General features: G+C 40.7%; 1 protein-coding gene and 1 long non-coding RNA gene across 2 annotated transcripts in view; one reads left to right on the top strand and one right to left on the bottom strand.

The window, feature by feature from the left end:
• LOC119577199 overlaps window positions 1-720 on the top strand; it is a 3,082-nt gene extending 2,362 nt beyond the window's left edge. The window contains exon 3 of the long non-coding RNA XR_005229107.1: window positions 239-720. This is a non-coding gene — a long non-coding RNA (uncharacterized LOC119577199). The remainder of the gene's footprint in view (window positions 1-238) is intronic.
• A 10,293-nt stretch (window positions 721-11,013) lies between these two features.
• Window positions 11,014-25,251, bottom strand: part of LOC119577196 (importin-5-like) — a 48,648-nt gene continuing 34,410 nt past the window's right edge. Inside the window, exons 2-17 of the mRNA XM_037924926.1 lie at window positions 20,666-20,815; window positions 20,218-20,444; window positions 19,822-20,023; window positions 19,564-19,689; window positions 19,229-19,396; window positions 18,823-19,062; window positions 18,418-18,597; window positions 18,118-18,237; window positions 17,730-17,948; window positions 17,386-17,586; window positions 17,072-17,260; window positions 16,582-16,941; window positions 15,601-15,858; window positions 14,768-15,016; window positions 14,506-14,664; window positions 11,014-14,345 (exon numbers count right to left, since the gene is read on the bottom strand). Coding sequence (XP_037780854.1) covers window positions 14,187-14,345; window positions 14,506-14,664; window positions 14,768-15,016; window positions 15,601-15,858; window positions 16,582-16,941; window positions 17,072-17,260; window positions 17,386-17,586; window positions 17,730-17,948; window positions 18,118-18,237; window positions 18,418-18,597; window positions 18,823-19,062; window positions 19,229-19,396; window positions 19,564-19,689; window positions 19,822-20,023; window positions 20,218-20,444; window positions 20,666-20,815 — 3,207 coding nt within the window. The 3' untranslated portion in view covers window positions 11,014-14,186. The remainder of the gene's footprint in view (window positions 14,346-14,505; window positions 14,665-14,767; window positions 15,017-15,600; window positions 15,859-16,581; window positions 16,942-17,071; window positions 17,261-17,385; window positions 17,587-17,729; window positions 17,949-18,117; window positions 18,238-18,417; window positions 18,598-18,822; window positions 19,063-19,228; window positions 19,397-19,563; window positions 19,690-19,821; window positions 20,024-20,217; window positions 20,445-20,665; window positions 20,816-25,251) is intronic.

Consider the following 25,251-nt stretch of genomic DNA (forward strand, 5'->3'; position numbering starts at 1 on the left):
AGTCGAGTCATGTGCTACTTGTGTGTCTTGATTCGGTTTCTGAAGTGAATTGGGGCTTAGCATTGGCGTGAATTGGAGCTTTAAAAAATACGGAGTGAACTGGAGCTTGTAAAGGAAGTGAATTGAAGTTTAACAGTGTAAAAATGATAAAATGTCTTTGGCGTATCTTCTGACCGGCCTGAAAGAACGGAGATTCGGGTTAGGTGTATTCTATGATCGCACGATTTTTTTCCCCCAGGTAGATCTAACACGTAACCACGCCTACCCTTCTCCCGAAAATGGAATCCTCGCAAAACACACTCCCTACATCGCCCTACGAGACTACACCCGCCCCCTACAGCCAAGACCCAGGTTCTCACCTTCCCAGCGACAACGGAAATGCCTCAGGTCGTCTTTTCAACGGAGGGACCATCGAAACTCTGGGATACATCATGACCATGGCCTTCCTCGCAAGGGTCATCGCAGACGTCGTTAGGCGAGTGCGCGCAGGGCGTTCGCTCCGCCGTCGGGAGGCTGGTGGCGATCTCCTAGACCTGACCCGGAGAGTGTGGGCGTCCCTGTGGGCGTGGGAGAACAGGATAAGGCATCATAAAAGTGTCAAGCAAGTCCCTGGGAGATAGCGGGCTCATTTGTAGCACTGAATATTGTGTATGTTCAAATATTTGTTATAATTTCGTACGACTTGACTTCTTATTGTTGATATAAAAAGTGTGTCAGTCATATACGATTTTTATTTCAACCTTTTAATTGTTCCTAACAATACCTAAAAGATTACATTTCAGCACTATAACTGTTTATAATAGCTATAGCTATACTTACTGTGATAACATTGTTGTAAAACGGGCTTGAAAATAAATATATAGTGCTTTAATATCACACACACACACAAAATACAATTACAATTAAAACCGGTATTAATGAAAAACGACAATTTAGTAATGTCACAACAATAAAAAAACGTAGACAAAACCCTCAGACCTTTGTCTGCATTAGAGAAAGGGATTTTTTCTTCCTATCCACGTCAAGACGAAATAAAACAATCATTTCCAATTGTCATTATCCAGCGAGGAAGGAACTCGCTGCGATTCAAGTGTGATTCCGTGCTCACCTGCCGCGCCTTAGAGGCCACTTATCACGTTCATCCTCCTACAGCTGCTGCTTGCGATTCTAACTGACTTTGCGGATTACGTTTCGCGATGATTTGGCTCCTCCCACGAGAGTCACGTAACGGCACTTATTCGCAGCGTCTTCCTCCTCCTCTTCGCCCTCCCTGCAGTAGCCTCCTCGCCTTTGCCAAGTTGTGACTCAGCACGAGCAGCCGAGGGCGTTTGCTGTGCGGGAGGAACGAGTGACCAAGGGCAGCTTGACGTTCGTGGGTTTGCAGAAGTCGCGGGGAAGGTTTAGCAGTGTGGTCGCGTCGGGGTTCAAGATCACATCGAAGTCCGAGTCTCGTTTGTCGTTCGTCAGTTGTTTGTCACTGCTGATATGTGATAGTCTTTTTTTTATTTTTAGTATTAGACAAGCGGCAAGGAGCGGTAAATTGCGCTTAACGGGGCTGTGCTTTTCAGTTGCTGGTCTTTCTCCCAGCTCAGCACAGCCTGGCGGACGAACTAAACAAAGCATTTGCAAGTAATGTGTTTGTGATTATCATACTTCCTCATGACATTTGGAAAAAGCCTTCATTTTTTGCAAGTGATACGTAAATAAAGTAAACAAAAGACAGAGGGGAAATAGAGACATACACAGATAAATAAGAGGATAAAGCCGCCGACCATGGATGCCATTCTGGATGTGGTCTCCCAGCTGACCGCCTCGAGCTCTACCCAGAGGGCAGTCTCCGACATCACCCGATTCGACCACGCCCCCAACCAGCATGTGAACCGCGCGGGCGGCCACGCGAGTGGCTACGGAGGAGGAGGTTACGGCCAGAACCTCACCCTCGAGATCCTCGGCCTCCTCCTCACCCTCGCCTTCATCGCCAGGGTCATCATCGACATCATCAACAGAGTCCGGAACGGCAGGTCGTTGCAGCACGCGACGCTCCCCGACTTCGACGACCTGTCACATAGGGTCCTGACGGCGCTGGCGGTGGTGGAAGGACTCGTCAAGGACTCGTCGCAGGCCGCCGGGACTCTTTAGGGCGATGGAGGGCTCTCTGTTTTCATTCTGGAAGTGACTCTCGCATTCAATTTGTTTCAGTTTATGTTCGAATTAAACGCACATCGTATATATTAGGAAACTGTGGAGCAGTATAAGGGGCAGATTTGCTGGACGCACCAACTCTTCTTGGTGTATATTTACCAATGTGTAATTTTTGTGTACGCATATTGCCTATGCATAAAACATATGTGATACTATAGTATAGGTCTAGTTGTAATGATATTATGAAATAAAAACACATTTATGCGTATTCCTTTATTTTCAAAGTCGAGAAATAAAACGAAGCTGATTGAAAAAAACAACAACTGATTACATATATTTTCATAAAAAAATTAAATTATTTTACTCGGAGAAAATGAAGATAATTAAAGAGATGTCCTAAAAAAATTCTGAGGATATTCCCTGTGGTGTTTAACAACTGATCACCCTAACAAAAGAATATGACACATCTAGTCTAGTGTTGTTTTAAGGATACCCTTTCCGTACAGATTTCTAAGAGCAATTTGAACAGTTTTAGATCGACCATGGAAAATTTAATCGCTGAAAATACGTTATATGTAGATTTAGAGGTTGGGTGCATTACTGACACGAAAACTTTAATTTTTAAAAATCTATAAAGGCCTGATCCTTAATACTTAAAATTCCCTAAAATAGAGTAGATTGTCTCTGTGTTGGTTATGAAACCCACGCTTTCCAACCATATTACAATAAAGTTTACGAGTAAGCAAGAATATAACACGAACGGCCTTTGTATGAATACATGAAATTACAGGATTCTTGAATTCTAAAACAATTCTGTTAATTTCCTACTCTTTAGTACGGGAAATGCTCATTTGTTTGCTCAGCTAAAAGAACGTTAGTTAATCATTCGTTCCTCGTAGATATCACTTAACACTGATACTCTAAATCAGGGCTATTCAACTGGCGGCCCGCGGTCCGGAGAAAAGTTTAATTAAAATAAAATGAAGGCTCTGGCGATGGCTTCTTGAAAGTGTATTTCCTCTCGGGTAAGTTGGGGTACATATGGGAACATATGGAGTACTCAGATTGGTGGTTTTACCTTCATGTTTGCATGTAAAATATTTATCCGGAACTCTGCATATATTGGAACTTATCTAACTGGACCCTTGCTCATAATAGTTGAGGAGCCCTACTCTAAAGCGTGATTGCGGCCATTTACCAACTCCGCGCTCGCTGGCTCACATACACAATAGGATACAGTCAGAGGCACCGAAAGATATTAAATGTGCCAGTGTAGGACTAGCTTGGAACCCCTGCTATTGGTAAAGGAAGAGGTGAGGGGCGTATGCTCTGCGCGTGTAACTTGATTTTTGTTTTGCTTCAACAGCTTAGAAATACTATGAGCTATTGATCAGAAATAATTCCACGCACTAGAGCGATGGCATGTGAATGATACATCTATGTTTGATTTTTTTTTGAGCCACAGACACAGTAATGAGTAAGTACTAAATTGATTTTAACTCGAGATACATTATGCGGCGATGTTTACTGGTATCTATATCATCCAAAGCAACGACAAGACACACTGTACATGTGTGATCGATCACCTTACAAAATCACGACCCCCTAGCAGGGCTGCTCAACAGTAATGATGGTTATCATGATGATAATGATTGTAGTAATGAGAGTGACAGTGACAATGGCAAATACCATAACCATGACCTTGATTATGAAGATAATAATATATAACAACGATAAACAATAATGATAATAAATATAACACACATACATACACAATAATGGACCCCCAGATTAATGGGGCCCGGGGCAATGCACCAGCAGACTCCCCCCCCCTTCCCTACCCTCTCTGTGGACCTGGATTCACTGTAGATCATACTCTTGGATGATTTACGAGATAGCTCGCTTTGGTGTATCTGAGTCAAACGAATGCTTTTTCACGAATATCTAAACATAATGCCAGACTATTATTTTACGCAGAATGAAATATGATTCGAGTAATTTTCGACATCCAAGATGTAAACAAATTTATTTTCTTTAAACATTGAGATACATAAAAAATGTCGAAACATATGTTGCAAGTGACTAACTTCATAAATATGATTACACACAAATATAATAAAATACAGATACAACAGATGTTTGCGGAGTTTCCAAGTTCAGCATCCTCAAAATTGTAGTTTAAAAGCACACGCTTCCGCTACGTGTTATGAATGCAGTTGTTTGTATAATGCAGTGGTTTCCCAACGTTTTCCATGCTGTGGCCGCCGCCCAATATATAATAATATCCATGGCCTCGTTCAGTGACTGTCATCTTTTTAGACTCAATTGTTGCTAGTTATGAATATTGTAATGGTGTGAATAGCTGTAGGACAAGAAACCTTTATGGAAATCTTGCAATTTATAGATATGTTGGGGATAATTATATATATAGGTACTGTAGATGAGATAAAATTCAGTCAAAATATTTATATTGCTCCATGGCCCCCAGGTTGGGAACCCCTGGGTCTTATAGAATGGGAAATTAAATAATTTGATATTGCATATTTATTGCATTTTGTCATCCTGGTTATGGTGATAGTCCGATCGTCATTTTGCTTGTGCATTCTTATTAACTTACTATTTTAGGTATTTAATGAACACGTTTTGGTATTTCTGGTATCGGTATCAGTTCTCTCTCTCTCTCTCTCTCTCGCTCTCTCTCTCTCTCTCCCTCTGTTTCTCTCTCTCTCTCGCTTTCTCTCTCTCTCTCTCTCTGTTTCTTTGTTTCCATAGCCATTCTTGTATCTCCCTCGCCTGTATGAACGTTTCATATCTACAACGACCTATACTGAGATTAATAATGAGGTATCTGTCCTTTATGCCAACCTGAATTATCTATTCTGAGGTTAGTTCGAATTCTTAGAAAATTATTTTCCGAAAAAAAAGAAAAAAGAAAAAGAAAAGGAAAAAGAAGAAAAAAAATAAAAGGAATAAAGATAAAAATACACAAAATAAGGTAATTGTTTAAAGACTAAATCTGGCATAGAATTTTTATTTTAATTTCTCCCACACTTCCTTATACAACGACGTGAGAATCGTGTTTAAATCGTGTATTGTCTTTCCAGAAAAGAGAAAATGTCGTAGTTATTATGAATAGAGAACCAGTGCACCCTCTTGACAAGTGATTGAAAAGAAAACACCTTAATGTATGGTAACATATTTTAATGACGAAGAAGAAAAATAAGAAACACACACACAGATATATATATATATATATATATATATATATATATATATATATATATATATATATATATATATATATATATATATATATATATATATATATATATGAATCAGAGATGTGATTGGTTAATCTGTTTTTTCTCTTCTTTCGAGGCGAAAGTTGGTGATTGGTGATTGGCAGCATGTCCGATTGGCATTGTTTTATTCGAAAATAGATATCATCATCCAAGTGTCAAATACATCTTCGCCTCAAAAAGAAGCAGAGAAAAATCTGTCTGTTTAATAGATGAATATTCTCGGATCTCTTGGTGTAAGAAACTCGTAAAGATTTATTTCAGTCTCATTCATTACATTAGACAATCTGATATTCAAAAGATTGATCAAATGAAATACATGCAACGCTGTACATCAATAATGAATAGTAAAAAGATGGGTGTCCTGTTGATATGAATTAAATATTTATTTCTGATATTTAGTAGGAATGAATAAAGAAACCATTCAGTATAATATTTTAATACCACATATAACACACGAGACGTTGGTTCTCTTAAATGCTATTCAGAAATGTAACATAAACTAAAACGTTTAAATAACTTCAGAGTAAGAAACAAGTGAAAAATCATTAAAACAGTGTGTGGATATCAGCACTTGTCCCAAATTCAAGACTATAACTAACAGCATCGCCGTAAATGTTTTTTCTTTTTTTCTCTCACTCTTTTTTACTGTGTCTCTTCCATTATTCCACTCTTCTTTCTCTTTCTGTCTGTCTCTCCCACTATTCCACTTCCCTTCCTTATCCACCCGAAGAATCCACCTGAAGGGTCTCACTGTAGAGCCTCACGCCACCTTCCAAGAGCGACAACGCATAGTAAGACAGGTCATTGACACCCCCCTGGCCGAACGACCTACCGCCTCCAGCTCGCTGGATGACATCGGCGAGGACCCGGATGATGTAGGTAGCCAGGGCGAATATGGCTAGGGCTTCTATCCCCAGAGAGTCCTTGAAACCGCCGTAGCCCGCACGCCCCTCTGCGCGGCGAGTGATTCCGTCTTGGGCCTCAGGAACTCCTTTGAAATCGCCGAAGGATCCTGGCGATTGAGGTGCCACTGATTTAGACATCTTGGAACACTCGTCTTGCTATGTTTCTTCTTTCGTTTCCTGCGTTCGTTGGAATATGAACAGGCAATTTCCAGGATTTACTACGAAATGACCGGTTAGTGCCTGAGTATCACTCGCTTTCTGTCTCTCAAAACCCGTACCGAAGACCCGCTACTGGGTTTGCTTCCTCATCCGGCCACGACGAGCTGGAGAATGAACGCTTGCGCAGGGTGACGCGCCTTTTTTTTCACATGATGAATACTTCAGTTTACATGCCAGTCACAGCTATTTCTGTTGCCGCGGTATTCTCATAAGTTACTCGGGATGTAGAGCTGAATCAGAATCCGAAAATACTCTTAAAAACCTAATGGATTGCATTTATTCATGAGAAATTCCGTTACGACGATTCACGCACAGTTACGAACTTACGGTATGGAGGTCATGGTTGCCGATTGTGCTAACTCACGACGAAAGATTGAGCCGTTAGTTCAGGATGAACTTGTCAACTTCAAAACCTTCTTATCTAACATTATTATTACTATTATCGGTCACGTGGATAGTGATTATGAATGGTGATCTTTCATCATAATTGAGACGATTGATTTATTGCCATTATTACATTGCTGTTGTGATAAATGATTATCATTAATAAAATGTTTTTACTATTATATGCACAATTTAACAAAATTTTCCGATCTTTTCTGGAGGAATGGGATTAGAAGTTCTTTGACGCGAGAAATGTACCTGACATCTCGGCATAAGTCATTAATCCAGCTGTGGACATCCCAGAAAGACCACCACCAGGGAGACTGATACACCTGATATTCCACTGTAACAGGAAATTCCCAAGAGAACCTGTTGCCTTCCTAAGTGTACATCGTCTTCAGACAGAGAGCAAAGGTGCCTCTTAATCTCTAGTTGGGTTTCCTAGGTTGAGCTGGCAGTGATCGGCTCTGAACTTGCTCTTGTCTGTGCCAAAGATGTTCCAGGGCGTTTCCAGTTAATACAGGGATGTATCCTCAAAACAGTGTTGACCTTATCTTGGGCCTTGGCTCTCGGCTCAACCAATTTTGTATGGTCTTTTCTTCTTCTCCTTTCTTTTTCATTCTCTTCTCCTGTCCACTTCCTAAAATGTAAGAGCCGCGCTTAAAGATGAAAAGATGGCTTTGTGTCAGCCCTGAACGGCCTCAGAAAAAAACATGGGCACGGCATTCCCTTAGTTACTTAGTTACCCCTCATGGAGACACATTTTTCTAGCTCTCCATGATTTTTTTCTACCCTTATTTGGGCATTGGCGCTTGCCCACTTATCAACTAGCCTCCTTGAAATTAACTCCACTAGTTTCCCGACCCATGACTCCCCGGACACAGCTGTTACCCTTCCTCGATGTTTGATGTCATCTTCTCAACTTCGTCCACCCAGGCCATTACTCGACCTTCAGAATACATACCTTCCTTTCTACCAACATCCTCCACTTCATCTCCTCCTACACAGTCTTCTTCCTTTTCTGCCCCCTCCTCCTTTATTACTACTCTTCATCCTTATAGCAATCATCCCCGTAGTAGGACCTCACGCCACACCACTTTCTCTTCCTCCCGTCTTGGTCCTTCTACTGCTTCCACCTCTACAAGCCTCAAGAGTGCTCTTTTTAGCCCAGCCAAGTGGGATTGATTTTTTTTTTATCCACCCTAAAGCCCATTACTCTTTTCCAGTGGTTCCCTTCGGGTCGTTATCCTCTTTTCATACATGATCTTTGTCCATGAGCCACTGCCAAGCATACCCCTGGACTAGTGACTGTCTACACGTATTAGGTCCACATAAAACTACTCTAGCAAATCCTGTCATTTTATTACTTCCATTTCTTATTTTTTCTTTCGGTAAACATTAATAAAGAAAATTGTAGTTTGCCTTTGCTGAATGTCATATAATTATTGAAACGGTACTAAAGAAGTAACATAATGTACATCAAAATGCTCATACTTAGAGTGATTAAAAATGACATTTTTGCGGAAAGCTATTTCAATAATTTACAAAACAAGGAAATTATACATAGCCAAGCACTGTCAATCTACAGTCCGCTGTCCTCGTATGCACCCAGCCTGGTCATGACTGTTCAAATTGCTCTGCACAATGACACAATGACGTGTCCCAGTTGCTGTGATTCCCTTTGTGTATTTTATAGGGGCTGCCTTGCCTACAAGTTCGAGTCCAAGGAAGCAGTCCTTAGACTAAAATTGGCCTCACTTTACGGAAGGCCCGACAGAAAGCACGATGACGAATATTTTCTTTGGATCCCTACTCCAATGCTGTCCTTCGCTCCTCTGCTCTCCTTTCCTCGTAAGACGTCTCTGCATATTCCCAGTATCACCTTACCATTCCACCTCTACCCCCTTCTCTCTCTCAGTCAAATCCTTTTGCCATTCTAATTCCAGATACTCTAATTTCTACCACTTCCACGGTGCCTACTCCTCCTCCTCCCCCATTACCTGTCGCACCAGGTAATCTAAACGTTCCACCCCACATTTTCCTACCACATTCTTACCCTTTTCCCTGCTCCTCGAACGTCTGTCTCTTCTCCTCCTCATAAGAAAACCTTAATTTCTCAGATACACCCATCCAACTCCCCTCCAGAAACTAGGATGCAAAACATCCTAAACATGACCTAAGAGAACACTCCTCAACGTCACCCAACCTCGTCTCTCCACTCAAATTCCTTCTACATTCAAAAGAACTGTCGACATCTATCATCATGTTTCCCCTACCCCTCTTCCGCACACTCTCTTGCAACGCACCGCACCCCATCCTCCCCTTCTATATGTACCTCCACTTCTTTACCCGTTATCCCCTCCGCTCCCTCCTGTCACGTGTTCTTCCCTGGATCCTTTCCTTCCCAATACTCCATCTTCTCCTGGGTCCTTATCGCATTCCCCGGACTTCCCCCCCCCCTTCTCCTATACCTATTTCCACCCTTATCACTCGCTGATGGCCTCATAATGGTTCTTCCTTCACCCTCACACATATTTTTGTTGTCCCCACTTTATTACAGCCCGTGCCTCAGGAGTTCATGGAGTAGGACAATTAGATCAAATGGAGGATGTGTGTGTTAGGAGGGAGAAAAAGTTGTCGAAGGAAAAGGTAGGGGATTCTGAGAGGTTGTCCAACAGTTGAAGCAAGGTTAATGCATTTCGTCTGGGTCCTTTTCTCCTACACGACAAAGTGGACGTGTCGGCGGTCAAGGTCTACAAATGCATGTATACCTTGTCAGCGGCTTCCCTCTGGATTCCGTAAAGCGCGGAATGCACAAGAGATAGGGCAAACTGTTCGCAGTGCTAGTGACGCAATAAGACTAGAGTGGGAAAGTGGTTACTACCAGTTAAATAAAGAAAATATATCCCCATTTGTCAGCATTCCACAGACCTAGTCATAAAATAGACTGAACACTAATTACTGAAAACTTTATACAATATTTCTATTGAAATATTTGCAGTGCAGAATTGTTAATTATTTTCAGTCTATGGAAGGTTTCCTCGCTTAGCTGCACAATTGTTATGTTCAAGAAAATTATAGGATGGATGTATGTTCTTTGCCAAATATGTAATCACAATGTCTTATTTACTGAAATAGATGTTGAAATATCAACATCTAAAGTCATCAGCGGCGTATTCAAAATAGTGATGGCGTGAGGCTTGGGGGTAAAGCTCCCAGGTAAGAAAGTACTATATGACATCAAAAGTCATATGGCGCAATGGTAAATTACAGTAGCGAAAAGGGTTAGAGGAATGAGTTAGGGTAAAGTTATAGATTGAATGATACTCGAAGGTAGTATGGTAGTGAAAAGGGTAGAGAAGGGGAACTGATAGGGTATAGTACAAGGTAAAGGTTGTTAGCAGGGGAAGGAGTTAAGGGAGTAGGGAGCATTATGATAATAGTATTTTGGCGAAAACGGTAAAATTGAGTTAACGATCAGGATCAGTGGACAGAACAAGGGGATGAAGAAAAGGAAAAGGAAAGGAGAAAAGACCAAGCAGAATTAGTCGAGGCGAGGGTCGAGGACCAACAGCAAGAGAATGGGTGTATTGTCACAATATTTCATGAGACTATCCCCCACAATTTATAGTAGTGTATTAACAGTTTACTCATAAAAGATCTATCATTTGGGTGACAGTGTCTATTTGAACATTTTATTAGATGAAATTGTGTAGGTTTTAGGCACTAAAACCTGAATAACATTTTCGAATCTAGGACTCATTTAATGGAGTGAATAATAATCAGTTCCAAACTGGTCTCTTGCTGTTTATACCTCACAAAGTAACAAATATACAATTGTTTTTCCTCAAGTCGTGTCTATCACCTTATCCTTTACAATGTACAGATATTTTAAACTGACAAGCCGGATTGGAGACCCCATAAAGGATTCGAACTTAGGTACTTCTACCATGCCTTCAACTTAGGTCTCCCTCTCGAATCTGGCTTGTGTGTGCCCACGGTGCTTTATAATTTGGGGTAGAAACAAAAAATCAGGGTCAAGGAATAATATAAAAACAGCATTCATCAGATGATACAATTTATTGATACTGAGTGGAGGTTTATGTACAGGAGGCCTCTACCCACTGAGAAGGCTCAAATTCTGAAAAACCACTAAATCACTGTCTCTCAAAACATCAATATCTCCTCCTAACCTAGCAGCTGTCTTTTGCAGGCTCGTGTCGTAATCCAATTTCCTCGAAGACAGTTACTTGAAGTTAATGTTCGTCTTATTTGAATCATGACTTGTGTCACGTGGTTTCAGAATCCAGTCAAATGTATATGACCTAACCAACCTTGGATCATTTCCGCCATTCACTGTCTACACTGTGAAGGACTGGCTGCCAATCAACTTATAAAGGTAACAAAAACAGACTGCTCAGGAACAACCATCTTCCATACGGCCTTAATGTAAGACTGACCTTTATAGTGTAATCATTTCTAAATTCTCTAGAGGAAAAAATCGTACAATTCATAGAGGAAATAATGTGGTGTAACAATACTTTCAATGGCAGTATGACACAAGTTTCGTTAGTACAAGTGAATGCTAACTTACCCTGGTGTTCATGTATAAAAACAAAGAAAAACAAAAATGAAAATGTATGTCGGTGTGCCATCTATGAAGTTGGCGCATCGAAGTATCCAGAACTTGAATATTGACTGGGGCCCCAAACTGCTAGAGGGAGGTGCAGGTGAAATAAAATGGATGCGTGAATCCCTACTTCTCAAGCTTTCTACAAAAACCCTAGATGCGAGCAGGCGAGATATGTATAAAAATAGGCCGACAACACATGACCAGGGAAGAGCAGCATCAGAAGTTGGGGCCTGAGACAGGGTAACATGCAGAGGTATGAAATACCAAGATCTAAAACATTACTTCAGCTCTCGTTACAACTGATGGAATACAAGGTCAGACCAATGACAGGGCTATCAGATTCCTTTCCTGATAACCAAATACTACTGTATATGGAAAAAACATACTTTCAGCATGTTCTTTTATTACAACGACTATGTAAGAAGACCAGATGATACAATGTCCAATAACTAAAGTAATAATTATTTCACACCTATCACTGGCCATCACAACTGGAATGTGGCTCCAAAAGGAAGCAACAAATTTTGTATATTGTTGACTGAAGCTTCAAAACAGCTGTTCTTGCATATCAAGGGTAATCACAATGGACTGACAAAGTAACTGCCTTTTTATATTGTTTCAAGGAAGCGAACTGAAGGGTTTCAGAGTCTAGGTTACAGACTGGAGACACCAAACTACAGGATTCCACAAGCTTTTCTTTGGTACTTATACTGATGAGTTCACTGAGGTGCTCCACCCTCCACAATCTGGCTGCCATATTGCATCCATAAACACTGGTCAGTTCAATAAATTTCATGCAAAGTGATAAAAACCATTTGCGGTCTAAGTTGTAAACAAACAAACGGCTCCATGGGTTTCAGAATGCCAGTATGTCACCAATAAAAGTCAAAACAAACAAAAATAATTATCATCAACATTCATCACTTATTTAGCAGAATAAATTCAACCACTTTCACAAACTATATCTCCAAAAATTTAACAGCAACATACTTTACCAGTATGCCAAAACAATAGAGAGATTTGTGGAGGAGAGAGCACTCAATATATCCGTATATTGTCCGGTAGACCACTGCCAAACAAGACTGGTAAAAAGGAGTTGTGTGCTTACCCTTGTTAGTTATCAGATAACTGTACAGTACAAATACACTTTAAATAGTAATGCTATATTATACTTGCATCAAGGCATTTTTACCCTCACAGAAAGGAAGAGGTGTCAAATCCACCAACTGCACTTCACTCATGTCGTGCAGCATACAGAAATTGTAGGATGTGATCAAACATATAAATAAGACACACAAAGTATATATGTATATATATATACAAACACACAAAAACACATGCACACACACTAACACTCATGGATATTCACTTGCATGGAATATATAATAGTGAGTACAGAATGAGTAAAGTCTAACTAACAAGGGTAAGATGGTTGCTTGTATGAAGGGAAAAGGTATACTAATGCATGAGGCAGATGCTGGACCAGTCCCATGGGATACTAACCAGGGGGGTATAATAATAATTAATAATAATAATGATAATAAAAAAATCAATTAAATTCAGGCACAACAAATTAACACTTCATCTAACACTTCCTTCCAACCAATGTACAAACTGAAATGAAGACCATGTATATGAATAAATATACTATTTAAACAACAACAATAATAATGAAAGAGCCTCCAAAAGCTAGACTAAGTACCACATTCACAATCAATATTGATTTTCAACCTGGCAGAAAAGCATGAAGTGGTATAACTCTCAGCTAAACTTGTCCTGGGGTTCTTTGTCTTCGATCTTTCATTGTACAAAGCAAGCCCTGGATCTCAGAATGGAAGTAGTCCAAGCAGTAAAAACTTGTGATAAATAAATCTAATAAAATGCTGGGAGACTGTATCTTTATAAAGTGTTCCTATAGAATTTTCTTTAAAATTAAATAAAAAAATAATAAAGTAATAACGATAAGGTCATTAGGAAAATTTATTTAACTATAAATATGCACATGATATTTATACATGAAGTGTATGATAGGAAAGTAATATTGGAGCAAACATATCTTCTTGTAACATCTAGAGATCTAAGATGGACATAAGAGAAAATTATGCTTATGAACAGTTCTGATCTAGTCATATTTAGGACCTTTACTTAATATCACTATCAAATAACAATTGTAAAAAATAAAATAAAAATAAAAAAATTGTCATTTAAACCTTACCTCTTGCACTAAGATCACATAACAGCTTATCAATAACTTACTTTAGCCCTGAAAGTCAGTCAACCACCTCTCGAGGGCTATTTGTGGCAGCTCACAGCAACTGAGCTTGAACACAAACGGACGTATTGATGCAATAAAGTATTTTTTCTTTCTTTCAAGTTACTTTTGGAAAATGTTGACACAATGGCTGCTTCTGTTTGAGATGCATCATGTGCTTAGAATATTTCAACCATTCACACTGACACACAAACAAGCGTACATGCAGTCACTCGCACAAGCGCACACGGCATATTACTTTCCCAAATCGTGATAACAATCAGTTGATTATATATTTATAACTGGAACAAAAGCTAAACAATTAAAAGGCCTATGTGCACACTGTAGAACTAGGTTGTGAGGTATTTATGAAGTGCCAACTGTTGTTCCTGTGATAATTGGCTAATACAGGCTTGGAACACTTCAGGATTTGCTTGTAACTGTCGGACGATGTTGAGCATGCGTTGCGTAACTTCTGCCTCCTTTTCTACAGCTTCTCTCCTGAAAGCCTAAAATCAGAGGAGACACTCAGTGGGGCTCTTTTGGGGATACACCAAATAATTTCCTGCTAAATCAAGTCTCTCTGGCATATTTCATACAAAATAAGAAGTCAATTAATAATTATAACTACATCAACTGACTAATATTAATTGATGACAGCAAACTTACCTCGGAGAAGATGAGCATCAGACGTGGCAAGTTGGAGTTGTTTGGTCCCAAGACAAGTGGATGGTTGCCGTCAATAAGATCACACAAATACCCATATACATGTGGGGCTTCATCTGTGTCTTCCCAGACTGGTAACCATGAAAGCCACACTGGGATCACCTACAAATAGAATACAAAGTTAATTGAAGATAATAAGAACTATATACATGGAGTGTAGAACACATCTGTATGTGTACTTCAAAAATGGAAAACTAAAACTTACCTCATCAACATTTACAGCTGAATTATTATACTTTAGGATCTTGGTAACTGCAGCAATAGCATTTTCAGTTGGGTTAAGGTTGACTTCACTTCTTGCATCTGGACTCTGGATAACCTGAACTAAAAGGGGAATAGCCTGTGCACAAACTGTGGCAAATGCAGGCCCTGCAAACTGTCCCAAAACACCACAACCATAGGCTGCTGCTTGTCTTACTTCACCCTGCTTGTCTCCTACGAAGCCTAGCAATAGCTGCAAAAAACAAAAATAAAAAAATTAGTCTATTGATATTTTTTTCTTCTAATGGAAAAGAAATACACAGTGTAGGCAAGAGAAAAGTGAACAGAAAAATTGAGAGAGAGAAAGGGAGGGAGGGAGAGAGGGAGAGGGAGATGGGAGAGAAAGAGAGAGGGAGAGGGAGATGGGAGAGAGAGAGAGAGAGAGAGAGAGAGAGAGAGAGAGAGAGAGAGAGAGAGAGAGAGAAGAGAGAGAGAGAGAGAGAGAGAGAGAGAGAGAGAGAGAAGGGGAGAGGAGAGAGAGAGAGAGGGAAAGGGGAGAGAGAGAGAGGAGAGAGAGAAAGGAGAGGAAGAGAGGAGGGGAGAAGGGAGGGAGAGAGAGAGAGAGAGAGAGAGAGAAAGGGAGAGGAGAGAGAGAGAAAGGGAGAGGAGAGAGAGAGAAAGGGAGAGGAGGGAGAGGAGAGAGAGAGAGAGAGAGAGAGAAAGAGACAGAGAGAGAGAGAGAGAGAGAGAGAGAGAGAGAGAGAGAGAGAGAGAGAGAGAGAGAGAGAGAGAGAGAGAGAGAGAGAGAGAGACATAAAAATGAAATGAAAGACTCACCTGTAGAAAATGATCTGTGTATTTGTCACATGCTGGGCCACCATATTCTATGACATCATCAAAAATGCAAAGACCCCACTGGTGATCTGGCCAAGGTCTGGTGGGGCCCAACAGCTTTACAAGATGGGGCAAAAGAATGTCAAAGAATGGGAAGAAGTGCTGGCCATAAGCAGCAAAGAGTGCGTGGGTGATATCAGCTACTTTACTCAAAACATAGACATCTTCATCATCCTCATCTAGTAACTGTTCTTCTACAACCTGCAAGGAAACAAGAAAATGTCAGGATGAACAATGAACTTAACACCATTTTTCTTTACAAGGGTATACACATGAAAATAAATTACACTAGTAATTTGTACTAATAAATAATAATAATTGTGATGGCAACATCTTGAATGATCCAAAATACAGGTACAGTTTGAGCTCAAGGTAGTGTGAACTCTCCTAAAACCTGTGCTACAATACAGGCAAGAGCCATGTATGTTTACACATGGAGGTCAGAAAGATAACGATCTAGTGATGCAATAATACAGGGGTCTTTTTTTCCCCAAGGAAAATTGTTTGGATTTCATAAATATTGATCTGGCATGGTTAAAACATGTACACACACAATGCAGGATGAGCATAGAGAAAATCAATGTAATCAGAATGGAGAACATACTTAGTAATATTCAAGCTGAACTAGTTTATCAGCAAAGAATATAAAACTGTATGAAGTATATGAAAAATGATAAAAAATATCATGTAGTTATGTGTTGTTGTGGAATGTTTATGTCAAATGATGAAATATGGAGAAGCCAAGAACATCCAGTACTTGTATTTCTGTATATAGGCATTATCACATTCCTACATGGAGTCACAAAGGATTCATGAGATGATAATATAAAGATGTCTTCAAGCTAGGAGTGTAGTGTCAAGGATCGTTTGGAATGTAATATTCAATGGATGTATAAAAAAAGACATCACTGCAGGAAGTTTTACCTCATCATAATCTTCATCCTTCCTCTGCTCTTGCCTCTTGACAGATCTTTCAAAATGGTCAGTCAAGGATTTCTCTAGTATTCTAATCAGCTCTGTAATCTGGTCATTAGTGAGGCAGCCCATTCCGAGGACCTCAATACACTTGGCCATTGCATACATGTGTTCTGATAAAACCTCACACTCGGGCTCTGTCTCAATAGCCTTGAGCAGCTCAGGGCACATGTACTGCCACATTTCAGATAAGTACTGCGGACCCTTGATCTTGGCACATTCTAAGAGGAAGGGCAAAGACTCAGCAGCAGCTGTTCGGACTCCATCATGGAAATAGAACTTCAGCATAGGCACCATAAGTTTCACAACCTGTTAAGTAAAAAACAAAATAACAATGAAAGAACAGATTTGGTTTATGTTCATTTATGTTTGTATGTATATGTATGCACAATAAAACACACTCTCACTCATTGCCCACAATGTTCTCAAGCTGACTAACCTGTTCTGTGTAATCTGCAAATCCATCCTTCAGTTCTCTAGCATAACATACAAGCATCTGGCAAGCTGTAGCCTTCTCCTCAAGCCCTGCTGTGCGGATACCAAAGTTCTGTTGCTCTCCAATTGACACAAACTGCCAGTCATCGTCACCATCAACAGCACTCATGTCCTCATTGTCCAACAGAGCAACCTAAAAAGTAAGTTAGAAATTACCTTCCAGCAACAATAAATATTACTCAATATTAAAAAAGATTGAGAACAAACACCTTTATCGATGTCAATACTACAAACATTGAGAAAGATCATTAAACTCACCTCAGGCTTCAGAGATGCAGTCTTAAGTACTGGACCCATTACCAAAGGCAGGTACGGCTCAAAGCGTTTGCCCATGATTTTACAGATACGGGCCCAAGCAGAGATTAGGTAAGAAACCTGTGGATCGTCATCTGCCATTTCTTCCTGGTTGGTCTGGGCCTTCAACAAAAGGTCCATCATCTTCCCAGCATCAGTTAAGAACTGTGGGAGAAGATTTGGCATGAAACTGGATATTCTTTTCAAAACAAGTGACACTTAAACCATTACCCCAACAAAGTCTTTATATATTGATATAGTTATTTTATCTTCTAAGAATTTTTGGGAAATACTGAGGATAAACCTACCTTGTCAGCTCCAACGGCCAGACCAATTAGAGAGACGCACTCTATTGTCTTGCCTCTAAGTAATCTAAGTTCTTGAGAGCTGGCATTTTCAATGATGTACATGAGGCAGGGAATAAACCGGTCATAATACTCTACAAAGTTCTCCTCTGCTGTGTCTGCCACCGACGCAATGGTGGTCACCACTTGCTCCAGGACCAGCTTTGTGCCACGCTCCATTAACTGCTCAGAACAAACGCAAATTTCAATTAAACAAATCTTACTCTGTTATGAACATGGATACACTAACACACACATTGTTAACTTCCTGAACAAACTTATATTCACATTGTATGGTAAAACTAAGAAAGGGGAACCAAGACAAAATATAGACCACTTATAAAAAACTCACTTCCTTAAACTTGGCAGCAAGAATACTCTCTAGCTTGGCAATAATGGTAGGCAAGTAGGTTGTTAGAATGTTCTTAGGGCAGACCTCAGAGAAGTTGACCAGGGCAGCTCCAGCATGAGCCTATTGAAAATGAAACAATTTTATGTCCCAATAAAAAGGGGTAAAACCTGAAACAGGGATTAGCAACAAATAATCCACAGAACAATTTTTTTCCATTTATCTTTATTTTTATCATTGTTATTATTTTAGGTTTGTAGAATCCGAGATACAACGAAAACAGAACCATGGATGAAAACCCACCTGGACTCTTGGGTTAGCACTGTCATCCATCACCAGGAGGAGACCAGGAACAACTGTGTCATGGAATTTCTTCTGGAAGATTGGAGCGAAGTCTGTTGCCATCTGGCCGATGGCATTACATGCTGCATATCTAACTCTGGGATGGGGATCCTGCAGGAACCTAATGACAGCATCCATGATCTGAAAGAGTACAATGTCTATAGTTGTAATTTTGTGAAATTTACCAGATCTAAAATAGTTTGTCTTGTCACACATTCTAAAATCTAAAATTTCTATAGCATGATGAATATTTCCATGATAATCATACAGTTCTTGCACTGGTTCCAGTAATCTGACAAAATTAGTTGTCATCACAAAGATCCATTAACTATCACCAAAATTTCAGACAAGAATTAAAGTGCACACCTGAGGCAACATGCCCTCCATCTGCTTGTGACAGCCCTCCCCCACAGCTGAGATTGCCATCAGAGCAGCATGGCGGCATTTCCAACTGTCACTCTGGAGCATTTGTGAAAGAGTGGAGTTGATGTGTGGCAAAACAGTCTTGCCACCAAGACCACATGCAAGGCGATCAAGAGAAGACTCGGCTACTACAGAGTTGCTATCATTGTCTTCCTCAGCCTGCTCGTCACTCACACTCCAGTCCTGTACCATAAGAAAAGGGGCACACATGAAAAATTTAGTATCGAGTGGAATATATATAAAAAGTAATGGCTGAAGACGCGCTGTCTTCAGCCATTACTTTTTATATATTTAATCCCATGATTCTTCCAGATATTAAAATGGATACCAAAAGGAATGTATAAATTACCTCTTCATCTTCAAGATCTGTCATCATTGTTAACATCTGTGGGATGAGCGTATTCATGTACTTGGCACCAGCCTTTCGCACCATTGCTGGGGCTGTCTCTGCCAAAGTTACAACAACTTCCAACAACAGATGTTTCCAACTGTCACCTACATTGGGATCTGGTAGAGCCTGTCAGGTCAAAGAGAAAAGACCAGTTAGAAAAACAATAAAAAGAAAATAATAAATAACCCAAATAAAACCATCTAATATACTACTACTACATGGCTCATATTTCTGCAAGTACTCAATAAACAATACAATGAAAAAAAGACCAGCTCACTGGCCAACCAACTCACTTTAATGGCCAGCTGGAGGATGGTCTCAACCTGCGGCCGAAGGAACTTAGGGCAACTCTCTGCCAAGTCAACCAGGCACTTGAGCAAGGCATCATCATCACCAACCTGGATGCTTGTGGCGATGATCTGTTGGGAAAGTACAGTTTTGCTGATCAACCATGGTTTAATATCAAACCACATCATTTTAGGCATTTGGAGTTAAGAAGCACACAATTTTAAACATATGAAAAAGTTTGCCTCCTGGGTAATATACTGTACCTGGAGAAAAGATGGTAGAATATCAGCAAAGCTCTTCTGGATGTTTGGCTCATTATCGTGAAGCAGAATAAATGCTGCAGTGGCCTTGACAGCCAATGCCTGAACTGTAGGGTTTGCAGCATCAGCTAGAGAGGCTGTTAGCATAGCTTTGATCATACCCAAGTGTTGCTGCTGCTGGTTGCCAAACACTCCAGGTACAAGACTGTAACAAGATGAAATAACTCTTAAAGATCATGTGTTTCAGGATCCTTATAAATAGCTTAAGTTAAGACTATTCCACTTAAATGGCTATGCCTATAATTACTTTTTGTAATTACAAAACTTACACACACAGTACCAATATTTACATCTTAAGAATAAGATAATAGTGTGGTGGTACTAGCCCCTAGCACCTACCTGAAGAGTGTCAAGGCAATTTCTTTGTGAGCTATAGATGCAGAGCTGGCACTCTCAAACAAAAATTGCAAGAACTCTGGCCACATGTTATTTCCTTCATCATCGATCATGTTGTGTGCCAATTCACCGATTATGTCACACAACTTCTTGCGCATATTACTGTCTTCTTCTTGTTGTACAGATGCCAACAGCTGTGCCCTAACTTGGGCTTGGGTCTCAGCTGGTAACTGTAAGACATAAGCAAATAATTACACATCACTTTGCATAAGATAAAAAGTGATTAAAATATTAAAATAAGTAAACGATACAAACAATATCACAACACAGAAGGAGTAAAATCAAAGACCCAATGGATTATAATAGATTTTTCACTTGTTAATCTTGTCTAAGATGTATGTATAATATAGTTTCTTTCCATAACCAAATCTCTTCCAGAAATAACACTTACCGTTGGGAACACATCATCGAAATTTGATGTGAGAAGCCTCCGGAGGAGGACTGCAGCCATAGTCCGTGCATCTTCGCCTGCTGCTTTGTTTACAACATTGGTTAACAGTAACTGGAACTTTGTTTCATTGGGGATCTGATCATATGTGTTCTGGAAGAAAAGAAAGAATCATAAGTATAAACTAAAAGGTGGTAACAAAACTAAATCATAACTGTAATCTTATTCAAAAGGAAAGCCTGAATGCAATGAATAATGGACTGCTAAATTATATTTAACCTCCTTGGATTTCCAAGAATTTAATAAATGTCATGAATCACCATGGCTCAAACAAATGTACATGCATGGATGTATGCACACATGCACTCATATGACTAATCCCTGGGGATAAGCAATGACAATACCCAGAAAACAGTCATTGCTTGAGACAGGTCTTAGCATGATTCAGCAACCAAAGAGCACAATGGGTGACTTGCTATAGTATATATCCATATATTGCCCACATAAATCTGAGGGCATTGACCTTTCTATTTGTCAACAAAACTTGTTCATTTCCCCATACTGAATATTTACTGTTCCATAACTATCACCACACACTACCAAGACTTATCAATGTCAAATGACCAAATCTCTAACAGGATAATCATTAATCATGAACCTGGAATGCACTAACAATTCAACATACACAGACAACTCTTGAAATTCTCCCTTCACTAATGAGAAGTATGCACTAAAAGTAATATAACTAACTTAACAACATGCATATCAAACACACCAACAGGGTAATGCAGTATCCTACCCAGCCTAGTCATTATGGCTCAAAACTGGAGAACCTGAACTGTGCACAAGCAGCATTCCTGCCAGGCAAACAGGATCCTCCTCCTCCCACAGTCAATGTACTTGTATACAATAAAACATCTGTCATTTGAGTTTTAAAAGTATGTTGGGAGTGGAACTAAAACCTTTTCACCTGTCATCTTTCCAACAGCTTGACTCCTTTCAGCTAAGCATGTATAAAACTGAAAGCAACAACTCATACTTCCTTACAAGAATAAAGGTACTCAATTTATGTGGTCACAATACTTTGGTCAACTAACATCAATCACTAGATAGTCCTACATAAAAATGTTAGGAATAGTGAAAAAACAGAGCAATTATATTTTCTGCAAGGCAGAAAATGTCACCTCTGCAACCATATTTCTATTATCTTTTATCAATAAACATGGCTACATTTGCTTCTTCTGTAATATGGAAATAATCCACTTTCCTCCCTAATCAGATAATACAAATACCTGAATCATGTATGTTACACTTCCCTCTGTCATTTACAATGTATTTACTGAATTAATCTACATTACTTTCCCGTCTTTTGCCACATTCAGTGTCACATAATCTGGTTGATAAAAACATCCAAGTTGCTAAGAAACGGACTTACGAAGAACTTGGGACGATTTATGTATCTATTAAACTGGCTTTAGCATTAGCATATATAGTTTTAGTAGTAGCAATCGTGGTCAATCAAATCCCTTATCTAATCCGTTGAGATTCGTTCAGTAAAAAAAAATAAACTAGATTAAAAAAAGATCACGAATGAAAACCTAAATGTATAACAATGAATGTAATACCAGTGTTCCGAAGCCCATGGAAACCCCGTCTCTCAAATTTATAATGATTCGACAGCGATATTCTTGCTTGTCCCTTATATGCTTAGCGAATTTTGAAGGGCATGATAAAATAATGAAGAGCCAATGGCGTCTAAAATAAAACAAAGGAAAAAAGACACACCATTTATCATGAAAAAAATACACCCCGCTCATATTCTCTCTTGCTCTCCTCCCTCACTCGCCCCCATGATTGCGAGTCTCGCAATGAGGACATATTGTTGAAGAAAGAAGAGGGAAAAAAGGCAATTAAATCCTTTTGAGAACTCCGAGCACCAAGACGGGCGAACACCAAGTGTACAATGGCAGCCCAAAAAGTTCCATGTTCGTGCAGCGTTTGCCTTAACGGGCCGATAGGAACTTTTAATTCATTTACAAATAAGGTATACCCAACCGCCAGTCTACAAATAGATACGGAGATGGCCAGAATTATGCGCACTCCAAACGGGGCTACTTATTGAGGAAATATCCGTACATGGTGACGAATGATAAGATCTACTGTAAAAGTACCAAGCAGGCGTTTGCTGCAACACTCCCACTTTGACCTTCAAACTGTGAGCACCAGCCAGTGCTGCCAACACCCGCCGCCGTCCCCTATCACCTTTGTAATATCACAGCGGCATAACGTTGCTTCGGCGATGCTGGTAGATAACGTAAATTTACGCTAATAACACGAATCAGCTCAAATAAAGTTGCACTCCAGTAGCAACAGTCGCGACGAGGGAAAAAATCGGGGAATAAGAGACATCGCGCTAACGGGAAGACCTTAATAACGCTGCAGCGCGAGAGGGAGATGGCCGGTGATGCCGTCAGGCAGAGCATTTTTTTTTCTCTTATTTCTAATTCATTATCAATTATCCTTGTATTTAGCTACATAATTTGTATCTAATGCCACGAGAACTCATTAGAACAATCAATGTGCAATAATCGTCAAAGCAACAAACCGGGTCGAAAATAGCAAGAAGCGTGGCCGAGAGACTTAAGTTCCCGCCAAAAAAACAAGAGTGGGTTACGAAGAGGGTCCATGAACTAACAGTTCCTGTTGGCTTGTACCGCCACTTTAGAGCTCTGCCTACATGTATGAGGCGTGTTTCCCCCTCATCCTCGCTTCGGAAAACGGCACATCATCGTTCCATGATCCAAGTGAACAGCGGAACCAACATCGAGGAAGCCGACCATTTGGTCCATAATAACGAAAAAATGGGAAGGTTATCTTTCCAGGAGGTTTCCAGCCTTCTCCCTCCTAACCTCCCGTCCCACCACCCACGCTTTCACCTCCCCCACCTTCTCCGTGACCCAACAGAGGAGGGCAGGAGAATAAGCATCAGGAAGATGTAGGAGAGGGGAGAGGGAGAGGGAGAGGGGGGAGAGAGTGTGAGAGAGAGAGAGGGGGGGGGGAGGGGGAGGGGGGGGAGAGAGTGTGAGAGAGAGAGAGAGAGATCCAAACTACAAAAACTGAAGTAGGTTTCAAAGAAAAAAACCGCAGCCACGGCGGGCGGCGACCCTACACCGTGTACACCGTCACCCGAATGACAAATTTCCACCTGGAGGCAGAAGGTTCGTGACAAGCGATGGTGCCGCCGCCCGGGGGACACGACCGTCCACTCAAGGAGGCGCTATCCCCTCTCACTACACCTCCGTGCGTTCAACCTCCATTCCTGGCATTTTTTTTCTTTTTCAGTTCTACTCGTGTTGGTGGGTGGGTTTAAAAGCGTACAATTTACTTGTTTATATACTAAAGCAACAAAACATAAAAAAAAAAAAACAAATTGGACGAACCCAAAATCTAGCGGCTAATATCTCGTCTAATATGATAATTCATGGTAACAAATACAATTACCAATTACCAAAAAGGAAAAGAAAAATAACAGTCGAGACACGTGGCGACAATTACACTTTCACTTCCCTCACCCACAACCGCCCCCCTTCCCCCTACCTCCAAGCCCCGCCCTGAACCGGAATTATGACGAAGTGGAGGGAAAATGAGGCATCCGGGGTGCCAGGCTACTCGTTATTGTCTCCAATGAATACGGCGGGCGCGAGCGGAGGAGCACGGGCGGGGGGCTGGCGGGAGAGTGGGCGTGGAGTGCGAGTGTGTCCCGAGATACAAGCGGCACCTTGTCTTCTTTCCTTCCTTCCCCGCACCCAAACCACGAGGGACGAAAAAAAAGTGGGAGGGCAGAGGAAATAGAGAGAGAGAGAGAGAGAGAGAGAGAGAGAGAGAGAGAGAGAGAGAGAGAGAGAGAGAGAGAGAGAAATGACTTCTTCTAGACGTCAACGTCTGGCAAATGTTATATCAAGAACACTTAATGAAAAACCGCGTAACCGTTATATTAAAGCATGACTGAAGATACAACTAAATTAAAAACGACACCAACGTATCCCCCAGTTTCCCCCAACCACCGGCACTCAAGAACACCCCCGCACAAAATCAAGACAAAAGCACAAAAGCTGCATTGTCCGTCACCCCTTATTGTTCTTCCCTCCCCTACAGACCGTTGGACACACGACAGACTCCTCAACGAAGGGATATAGGGTACGCCCCCCCCCCCCCCCATGTGTCATGCCCGGGTGACGTACGCGTGATGACGCATCCCGGCCTGTTAGACGCATGCCAATGCAGCGCCACACGAGAACTGCCGCGGAAAGGGACGCCGACGGACAAGCCAGGCTCTCGTGAGGGTGGGCGATGCTCAGCTACTAGGTACACGATTGCCATTACGTGGGTACTTGGGAGGTTAAAAATGTCTATGATAATATCCTTCCCTCACCCTGCTAAGATCTAGTTCGGAACGCACGACGAACTGAGACTTGTCCGTGCACGATCCATTCTGCATGTGGGTACAGATATTCGAAAATACAGAAAAGCACATATCATTGAACTCATAAACAAATACGTTATTCGGCTAGGTAATTGCTATTCCCACA

The sequence above is a fragment of the Penaeus monodon genome, chromosome 9, assembly GCF_015228065.2.
Source record: "Penaeus monodon isolate SGIC_2016 chromosome 9, NSTDA_Pmon_1, whole genome shotgun sequence".
Classification (NCBI taxonomy): Eukaryota; Metazoa; Arthropoda; class Malacostraca; order Decapoda; family Penaeidae; genus Penaeus; species Penaeus monodon.